The sequence below is a fragment of the Nyctibius grandis genome, chromosome 3, assembly GCF_013368605.1.
Source record: "Nyctibius grandis isolate bNycGra1 chromosome 3, bNycGra1.pri, whole genome shotgun sequence".
Taxonomy (NCBI): domain Eukaryota; kingdom Metazoa; phylum Chordata; class Aves; order Nyctibiiformes; family Nyctibiidae; genus Nyctibius; species Nyctibius grandis.
In genome coordinates this window covers 74,522,208-74,532,819 of record NC_090660.1, presented here as the reverse complement: position 1 = coordinate 74,532,819, position 10,612 = coordinate 74,522,208, and the positions used below count along the sequence as shown (strand labels likewise).

General features: G+C 39.7%; 1 protein-coding gene across 3 annotated transcripts in view; it reads right to left on the bottom strand.

Moving 5' to 3' along the window:
* Nucleotides 1-3,162: 3,162 nt before the first annotated feature.
* SGK3 (serum/glucocorticoid regulated kinase family member 3) overlaps nucleotides 3,163-10,612 on the bottom strand; it is a 60,293-nt gene continuing 52,843 nt past the window's right edge. For 2 of the 3 annotated variants that reach the window (XM_068395967.1, XM_068395968.1), the window contains exons 11-17: nucleotides 10,185-10,297; nucleotides 9,931-9,967; nucleotides 9,731-9,817; nucleotides 7,816-7,911; nucleotides 6,816-6,971; nucleotides 5,633-5,722; nucleotides 3,163-4,573 (exon numbers count right to left, since the gene is read on the bottom strand). In XM_068395967.1, coding sequence (XP_068252068.1) covers nucleotides 4,403-4,573; nucleotides 5,633-5,722; nucleotides 6,816-6,971; nucleotides 7,816-7,911; nucleotides 9,731-9,817; nucleotides 9,931-9,967; nucleotides 10,185-10,297 — 750 coding nt within the window. In that variant the 3' untranslated portion in view covers nucleotides 3,163-4,402. The remainder of the gene's footprint in view (nucleotides 4,574-5,632; nucleotides 5,723-6,815; nucleotides 6,972-7,815; nucleotides 7,912-9,730; nucleotides 9,818-9,930; nucleotides 9,968-10,184; nucleotides 10,298-10,612) is intronic. The other variant, XM_068395969.1, reaches the window with a different exon arrangement.

Genomic DNA, 10,612 nt, shown 5'->3' with positions numbered 1-10,612 from the left:
CTCTCTGTAGATGACCAATATGAAACACGACTTAAATCTTCAAAAATAGATTTATCTACCTGGTAAAGGACAAGACACACAATTATTGAGCTGATGATGAAGCAAAGCTCATAGCATATGAAAGATCCCTTGTAGGAGTTCACAGAACTGGCTTCAGGAGGGCAGATCAACGTCCGAGAGAGGAGTAACTGGATACCAGTTCAACACTAGTGTGGTAGCAGTGTAAACCCTGTCATCTGAGAATTGTACACTGGGCTGGCAGATGTGTTTAGTGCCTGAAGAATCAGATATTGAGCACAAGTTGAAAGAGAATTATAGTAGGGATTTTTTTTTCAGTTTCTTTAGGATTATTCCTACATGATTACTGCTCCATCCCTTGAAATCTTCAGCAAGAAGGGATTACAGAAACACAGATCCACCATACCTCCCTGGACCCTGTGTTCCCCTGGCTAGAAGCAAAGGACACCGAACACGCCTACAAAGGACTAAGCTATGGCCCAGGTTGTTGCGCACTAAACACTATCATCACCTAAGCTTTAAAAAATAAAGTCTCTCCAGTCCCACTGCCGGGGTGACCGTGTTCATCAGTGCCCCCCACAGCCAGCTCACCCCCCTCAGCTGCACTCCTGCGGGTGACACGACACGATACCCAACGCTGCCCTCCTGGCTTCGAGCTCCTGCCATCAGCACCCTCCCTCACAAACTTCACCGCCGCTCTCCCCCCCTTTCCAGAACTGCTCAGTCGGCAACAGTGGGCACCGAGGGCGACCAGGCCGCCCTCACCACAGCGGAGAGGGGCCACGACGCCTTCACCCTACGAGGCCGCTGGTGTGCCCGCAGGAGAGGGGATCGGGACCATTTACGAGGCGGTGGCGAGCGGCTGGACAGCCGCAGGACGGGGCTACCGGTGCCGCTCCCTCAGCCGGCACCCGCCGCCGCCGCCGCCCCTTGGCGGGCTCGGAGACAGGCGCGAGCCAGCGGCACCGCGCGGCCCCGGCGGGAAAGGCGGCACCGCTCCCCGCCCCCCCCGGCGGCAGCCTGTCCCGGCCGCTCGGGGCCACCGCTACCCGGGCCCTGACGGGCAGCGCCGGGGTTGAAAACAACCCCTCCCCGCCTTAGTGAAGGCAAAACCCGAGCCCAGCTGTCACCCACAGCTACACGAGCACATCAGCCACCGCCGCTTCTGGGTGACTCTGCCCCATTCAACACACAGCTGCTGTGGGGTTCGCTGCCTTCGCTTTACCATGGCCACAGTCCTAGGCAGGTCACTATAAAAGGGTCATGCACTGACAGTGCAGTAAGTACTACAAGACAACACACTTGTAAAACCATTTTATCTTCTTCATTAATAAATATTGCATATTTAATTGCTGCCTTTAGCATGCCAGCCATCTGCAAACTCACCTCCCAGGACAGCACCTCTAAATTCTCTTTTTCCACTGTATTTCAGTTCATGTTTTTACAACTGCTGTGCATTTCAGTCAGTCCATCTTCTTGTCTCTCTCGCTCTCCTCCCAGGCCAAAAGACCCAAGGCACCCTTCCTTTGCTTCCACAGCAGCAGGAGAGAAGGCCTACTCCTCCCGGGGTTCAGTTCCCCCTCTCTGCAAGGGGAAGAACTATCCCCTTTTACTACCGACAAGCAAAACCCCCGCATTAGTCACAAAAAGACAAATTTCACCTCCCTTTATTACATATCTGCCAAAACAGGAAGGGCGGACCACAGGTGGTTCCTGTGTAGGTTCTTCCACAAGCTCCTATCTAGGGTTTACCACAACTAGTGCTTCAGATTTCACTTTTCAGCTCAGCATGGGTGAAGGGACTACTACACTTTGGCCTGGCTGTCTTACTCTGAAAACCAGCATCATGAAATGCAGCGAGATGCAGAATGAGAGCACTAGATACCCAAGTATTGCGAGGCTTTACTGCTTGATGTTGTACACAGCGCCTGTTATCTTCAGAAGTCCTGATCTGACCGAGGCATTTTACAACAGGAACTAATAGTAGAAGAAACAAAGTGAAGTATTGCAAGTGGTATGTTTAACACATTCACACTTCGCCAAAAAGGCAAAGCCTGCTGAAGGAAAAAGCTTAATAAGAAATTATTAAGCTGCTCTCCCAGAAATAATTTCAATTACCACTATCTTTTTTTTTTTAACTAAAAAACCAGCAAACGCCAGACAAAAAAAAAAAACAAACCCCACACAAAAAAAACCCAAAAAAAACCTTACCCAGTCAGGCAGCTAGGTATAGATATCTCAGAAATATAAGACAAAGAAACTAAAAGGGGTGCTAGCTCCCACAGCAACAACTTCTGAAGTATCCCCTCTCCTTCCCGTCTCTACAGTACTGTGCTTCCTTGCTGGCAGAAGCAGAAAGCAACTACAGTTATGTGCTTCTTTGCCATGAAGAGAAGGTAGTTACAGTAGCCCACAAACATTTCAGGAGTATACAGAGTAAAAATTCACTATGAGAATGGATACTTCCTTTCTTACAATCAATTTCTGCTTTCCAGTCCACAGAAAGACAGGTTTTTGGTTTGTGTTTTTTTTTTTTTTTAAAAAAAAAAACAAACCAAAAATAAGGCTGTTGCTCCCAAATGACTGAAACTGCAAGAACAGGATTCATGCAGTTGTTGGTTGTCCTGAACAGCTGCATAGCTATTTCCAAACAGCGGCACTATGGAAAATGAGCGCCAAGCCACCTGTCTGCTCCCACAAACTACACATTGCCTTCCTCCCTTCAATGCCAATGTCAAGTCTTCCTTCTTTTACCCAGCCACTCCTCCTCACAGCTCACATAGCAAGTGCTCAGCATCACTTAAGCACCATGCAGGAGATAGTGCTGTAGGAGATACTCCTTGAGATAAGCAGGAATCCTGTTTTAGTTTCCACTTGTCTAATTTTTCACTGTTGATACAATATTAATTTCAAAAGAATTATGATTTGATACACTTGTTTCCCCAATATTCTCAATTTTTAACTGATCTTGATGCAATATAGATAGCATTTCTCTTAGCTAGTTCTTATTTTGTCAAAAATGAGATGATTTAGATATTGAAATTTATCTAACATTTAACTCTGGCTACTCATCAGTGTCTTACCAGACTTCTCTTAAATCAAGGCATTTAACTGAATGTATTTATGAACAAAAAACACAGAACATTTTTGAAGTAACAGACAAAAATAAGTTGTTATTTACAAGTAATATATATAATAAAACTACTACCATGACAGGCCTTTATACACTGTAACTGCAGTCTTTTTGCATTGTTTAAAAAAATTTCCTTAAACAGAAATTGTTCAGAATTATCAGTTTGTTCATACATGTGTATGTTATGAGAAATACAATAGCTTTTCACATTTTTAAAATTAACAGCGTAATTTACATTTTTTTTCCCCTAATATCAAATGAAGATTTTAAAATGGTGCAAACTGGAACACAAAGACAAGTAGCTATGAACGCTGAAATACAATCAATTTGGAACATATTAGTGTTTCAAACTATAAATCCGTGAGAAAAATCCCTCATATTTGGCATGATCACCTCACCACCCACCCCCAAAAGGTCAAAGCAAGATAACCTTTTAAAGTAACAGTGATTATTGCATATTGTATCTTTGGAAAAGTAGAGTTTAACCAAAAATAGTTTTAATGTAGTTGAAATATAAGACGTATTTATCTCAAGGAGGAAAGAAAAGCAGGACACATGATCAGTAATGTTATCAAATCAATCCAGTTAATTTGTTCCATCCTCGCTTTGAGTGATCCCCCACATCTCAGATAATCCAGCTGAGTGAATGGGTACTTCAGCAAGCGCAAGAGCAACAATCCAGTTTTACACGACCAACTTTTCATTCTGTAGAATTCCTTTAAGAATCTCGGTCTTAACTTATATTAATTCCTCATTTAAGTGCTGACAGGTAAATTAACATATATTTCAAACTGATATAACAGGGAAAACGTTTACTTTTTCTAAACGAGGATATACAAAAGACAATTTGCATAGTTACAATTCAAGCACAAAGTCACTGTAAATAGGTACAAAAGCATTTATAAATTTACTAAATTTGCTGCTGTTTGTGCCAGCCAAATCTGAGATAGGTATGAATGTAAACTTGAAGGGATTGAGGAGAACAGTCAAGTGTTTTTGCTTAAAAAATATGTAGAGAACGCTTTTTAAAGGTTTTACAAAATATTTTCTGCAGCAGGAACAAACAGTTCAAACCCCAAAGCAAGCCATCCACAATGCCCAAATTCCTCCTATACAGCAGAGAAAGTTTGTTCATAGGTTTCAAACCTACATACAAAATGAGGCACTGGTTACACTATTTTGGAATGTGTCCATAACCCTAACATTTCCATTCACCCCAAGACTTTCAAAACACTGTTGACTTCTAACTTCCTAGGAAAACATATCTTCAGAAGGTGGTGCATAAGAAAATCCAACAAATGCATCATCTGCCTCTAGGACACTGGCATTAACAATGTTGTAGTCGGAAGAAACACAAACTGAGTATGGGACCATTTCTTCTGTAAACACTGCATCAAAATTCCCAATATCATCTGGTCCAACCTAGAAAGCAGAAATATCTATCAGTTGTCATATTAATACTGTGTTTTAAACTTGTGCTTGTCCTTTACATTTCAAATTTAACTCTTGAGGCTATCTACTTTATGTTGTTCTTTCCTATTTAAGTACAGTAAATTTAAGGAAGCACACCACAGCATCCCTGAAAACAGGTATTAAAAGCCTCCTCGTTTCTTTTAGTCTGGAGTTCAGGCCAAAGCCTACACACCTTTATGATCTGATAAACCTAAGAAATAGGAAGAAATGTCTCTTTCTTAAATAACTGTTGGGGAGATGCAAAACCTAAAACAAACCAAAAGCAAACAAACAAAAAAACAAAACCAAAAATCAAACCAACCAAACAGAAGACAACCCAAAAACCCACCCCCCCCAAAAAAAAACCCCAAACAAAAAAACACCCCAAACCACACCAAATTCTCTTTCTCCCTTTTCCATCAATAATACTTTTAAGTGTTAAATTCTAGCAACGGTACTGTTGTTATGATAGATCAGCTTCCCAGTAACACACCTAAGAACTAAAGCATAGTAATATTTAGTCACAGAGAGAGGAGACAAGACAGCTATGGCTTCTTCACAAAACAGACTCACTCAAGAAAAGGTGATGCTCTGATATGATTTTAGGAGGGACTTACCACCACCACCACCCTCCACCCTACCCCAAGTTTTTGGACAAGCAGTCACAGGCTGACACAGTTTAAACTGATGGGAGGATAGAGAAAAGCTGCAACTAAGGCTTAATAACTACAAAAAAGCAGGAAATCAATCTTGGTAAGTCTTCAAATAAAGAGGCTATCTGTATTTTCTTCTTTGGTCTTCAGACCCCACAAAAATTGACAATACTTTGACAGGAATAAGCAGAGTAAACAGTAATATGTTGAAGCGAGTTTTAAGTAAAAAAGTATCAGTGTAACTGCTCCAAAGTCCAGTCAGCACTGGGGGGTTCCCATTCTTCACCCTTCTGAAACAAACATTCTTTGCAAATGCATAAGCCCTCAAAGGCAGAAATTTGGCATATATGAACTAAAACAGGCATCAGGAACCTACCACATTAGGATTAAATGGTGGCGGAATCTTCTTCTGAAGAAGATCAGTCCAGCTGAGAGATTCAAAGAATGGGTGTTTTTGAATTTCAAGCTGCAGTAAGGAATAAAGATTTTAGGTATTTCAGAAATCCATTCTGTGCATCATAGTAAACACTACTTCAGACTCCATGCACATAAAGAAGTCAAATGCTTCATCAGTTTATTTATTCACAGTTTACTTTGCAATAAAAGCTGTAGTTGGTAAAAATAGCAATTCAAATGTTAGCCTGCCTCTACAAACTGTTTTTATTTTAAGGTCATGTTTTCTACTTTTAAGCCTTAAAATCAAGCACCTTGAAGTCTACCACAGAGCAGGAATGTTTTCTGTTAGTATTTCTGCTCCTGCCTTAAAGTTTTGTTAGCTTTTGTAAAGCAGATCATTGTCTGAGAAGCAGCTGCTTCAACAGCTCTGCAATATGCTTACTAGTTAAGAAGCAGCAAACAGTTATGCTAAATGCTGCTAGCCTTTCATCTTGCTCCACACCGTGAGAAAGTATGATGTCATAGTCTAAATGCTCTGTTAAAAGTTTAACAGACTACCTAACGTTAAGGCTGCAAACAGGAGGCTATGAAGATCTCACAATCTTCTAGATCATTCCTCGTCACACAGTTCTGAAAACATCTATATTTTCTCACATCACCTTCTTGCAAACAAAGTTTTTGTTGTTACACTGGGAAAACATTTGCCATGATTTTAAGGCTAAAAAAAGAAAAAGAGCTGCTGTTTGCATGGTACTAGCATTCCTCTTTATCTGAGGGCTGTTTTTCGTGTAGTTAGTTACACTGACATCACCAGAAAACAGCCTTTTCTTTTGATTATTTCCCAGTTTCACTATGAACAGTGAAACCTCCCTTAGTACGCTTTAGTGACTACTACACCAGGAACTGTCTTTCCTTTGCTGGCCGGTACAGCAGCAACCAAGCTCAAAGTATTTATACCCCATAACAATCACCCCTCTCCTATCCCCAATGACTTTACGGGATTGACCACACTGGTGTCTTAACAAAGAAATAAAATGGAGGAAAACAGAGACAGACATAACAGAGCAATCTCTAGCTCCAACTATAATGCCTGTGCTGTGCACATAAATTTGGTGATGTCCCTTTAAATGAAGTAGGGCTTGATAAATTAGGACATTACATACAAAATCTTCCCTTGCTCCAAGTCTGTTTTGCCGATCTTTCTCCAAAAGTTCTTCCAGAATAGACCAGGCTGTAAGACTGATTCCTGGGCGCAAAACTAGAGGTTTATGAAGAATATTCTCATACATCTCAGCAACATCACGGCAGTAAAAAGGAGGCTAAAAAATAGAAGTTATACATGAACTTGAAGCCACATGCCACATTTTGTTTCATGCGTATGGATTGGTACATGATTCTATAAGAAATACAAACTGCCAGCAGCGAAGAAGAAATCTACCTCTTCCTGTGCACTGCTAACTTCTAATTCAGTAATCCTTATTGCCAGATCTTTACACCTGATAGCTTCCCCACCCACCTCCTCTTCTCCTAACATGTTCTCACACTCATAAGTAGCCATAGATGCCATCCAGCTTCAAAGCTCCCATTGAACTTGCCTGAAAAGAACATGAGAGTGGAAAAACAAATCTGTCTCCCTATTTAAGGTCCTATGGGAAGAGATAAAACGCAAGTAAACTAGCAGAACAGTTTGTTACTGGAGTGATTACATATGGCTAGAAGCCGCATAGTAAGATTTTTGTTTCAATGCTGCATCAAGAAGTGGAAAAGCTAGGAGAAATTCTGGGAGACCTAAGTAAAAGGCTTAATTTTATTTATTCCAGTATTTGGCAAAATTTCACTTATAAGTTGGGTTTTTTATTGGGTATTATCACTGTTGATTCAGTTTACTCTCACATTCCCACAAAGTGATGACTACTTGTCTTCATCGGAGTTGATGTCCAGCAGTTCACTGGAAAGCAAACTTTTAGACATCAAGAGGCAATGTAAAATCCGAAAGAGAAAAACAGGTGCTATGTTAAGTATAAGACAAACTGTTCATCCATTTAAGTGGAGTATTTCAATATTTTGCAAAAGTTAGCTTCTTTAACAACACTCCAGGGTTACTTCACATATAGGGGGAGAGAGGGAGAAGCAACCCCTGCCCCCCACATATTAAGTACATACCAGCCCATAAAGCATTTCATAAAGAACTGCACCAAGGCACCACCAGTCTACTGTGTTGTCATAGGGCTGCTTTTTAATGACTTCTGGTGCAAGATACTAAAATAAAAAAAATAAAGTATTTTAGAGCATTAGGCTAGCAAGAATAAAACCTAGGTTTTAGTCACATCACAGTAAACACCTTCAGGAAAAGCTGCTTCGTAGCAATAGTAAGACTGCTAAGTATTTATCTTGTCCTTCATCAAACCTGGCAAATACTTTGTCATCATCTGGTCATTTACCAAGTAGGACAGCCGTTTTCCCAACTGAAACAATACTTCCCACACAGGATTGTTTTGCCAAACTACTTTGCCACCTCTATTATGAAACTTGTTTTACATTTCAGATAGGTTGCTGCACTGTTGCAGATGCGACATCTCTCAGCAAGCTGGCTACTAGCCATGTCTATTCGGCCATCCTCAAGCCTGCATGCTCTCTATCCAGTACATAAAAACGAAAGGAGAAGATCTTAATTCTGCTTCAAATCTATCATTATTGAGAAACTGTATGACCTATATTAAGTTTCACTGTAAATCGTGATAAGGGCATGAGTTTCAAGTTGCTAAATTAGAGATTCTTGTCAAACAGGTATCACTTGACTGATCTGTGATAAACATCCGATACCATTGAACACTGAATGACAATGCTAACTGGTTTCCATCTGCCTTGCAAGAAATCTACTCAGCATCTCAGAGCTTACTAACACTACAGCATAAGGACTGCCACTTCATAATACAAGACTATTCTTTGTGAATATGTAATATAAAATTACTATGGCTGGATTGTCACTCAACTCAGTGTTTAGAAACACTGAGAAGATCATTACACTTTTAGTAGCATCATGAAAGATTTTAATCTAAATCTTGTATTAGAAAGGCTAATACACAACTGCTATGTTTAGTCTTGATATTTTTAAGAACTCACATGAAGCAACAGCATTAGCATTCTCTTATGCTGCAATTCATGCAAGTCCAAGGTAAGTGTGAAGACTAAGCCTCTGAACACAAGAAAATACCCCACAGATTTTCTCAAACAGATCCAGAGTTACCAGTGTTCTATATATTGTCATTTGAACTTTCCAAAACGTTCAACAAATATTGTTTCAGCTCACATTTACCACTCAGCTTTATGAATTCCTACTCTCATTGTAACTAGGATAAGTTGTCACATGTTGCCACCTGCCTTTTTTTTTTTCTTTGAGTTCAAATGTTTCAGCTAAATACTCAACCTCAATCATCCTTCACAGCCTTCAAAGGCCTTTTCTATAATTTGAAATATGTTTATCAAATTATCGAAGCAACTAATCCTGGCATTTCAGTGAATCCCTCATATGTATTCAAGACTTCCAGATTCTGAGTTTTCCAGCCTAGTTTTCTTAGTAAAGAGACAACAGAATTGAATAAACTCAGTCAGCATGTTTAGTTTCACTCATATGCAAAATTTGCTCAAGACTCACAGATATTAAGTCCTGAGAAACTTACTAACAATCAGTGGCAGAATACGGTAAGTAGATTCATACTGGCAAATCTGTTGCAGCTGTTACACAAACTAACTGTCCTGTGTCTAGCCGGCAGTTAGGAGACATGGGAGGAACAGAATGTTTGAAAAGGGCTAGAAAAAAGGAGGAAGGAAGAGATGAGTTATGGACATGTGGGTAGTTAAGTAGGAGGCACTGCGTATTAGTAAAAAAGACAAAGAACAGATCTGCAAAAGCTTGTCTTTGGTTTGGTTTCATGAAAGAGCTTGTTGAAAGACTGCAAATCTCCAACAGTACAAAATGGAATATTTGATCTTCTAGTTACACAAGTATTAATAGTCAACAGTTATTAGTCAAAAACAGTCATTACTAGTCAAAAAACCATGAAAGTTGTCAACATACTTCTGGTGTCCCACAAAAAGTTGCAGTGGTATCAGAATTTGCAATCCCTTCTTTACAAAGTCCAAAGTCTGTCAACACAACGTGACCCTGTTTAAGAAAGAGTGGTATTTTAAAAACAGAACACGGTGAACATGTGGATACACATAAGTGTCAATTTTGTGAGAGAACATAGAAAACCAAAAATAACGTTGCATACTTACTAGTGAATCTAGAAGAATGTTTTCTGGTTTTAAATCCCTATTTAAAAAAAAATTATCGTATTAATTCAAAACAGCCGTCACTAACACAAGAGCTTCAGAGGCAAGGACTTTTATTCTTCAGCTGAAAGCTTCAAGTTTTGATGAAACTGTTATGTTCGAGTTTCCCATAAGGTGATTTCATGTAGTGGTTTTTATCAGTAATTTGTCCTATTTTGAACTTCTGCAGGACAAAGATACATATTTCAGAAACTTACCTGTACACTATATTTATGGAGTGTAAGTAGCCCAGTGCACTGGCTATTTCAGCAGCATAAAATCTGGCTCTGTGCTCAGGAAAGGAACGTTCTCTTTGTAAGTGAAAGAACAGCTGTAAATACGCAAATAGTAAATAAGAACATTACACACAAAGAACAGGTTAATAACATTTAATTTTAACAGTAAAAAGTAATGTTATTTAGCTGTCTACTTTTTTTTTTAAAAAACGTAAAATAAAATATAATTGGTTTTGCTTCATGACTTTGTCATTCTTCAACTCAGTTCCTTTCCTCTTTTTTGTAGCTCAGAAATGGATCGGTAACTTGAACAGATAAAAACATTCCCCTAAAACCAAGACCAGTCAGAAGGAACTAGAGTAAACCACTAAGCTGTGGACAGAGGTTGGCAAGATTAAATCATGCAAGAC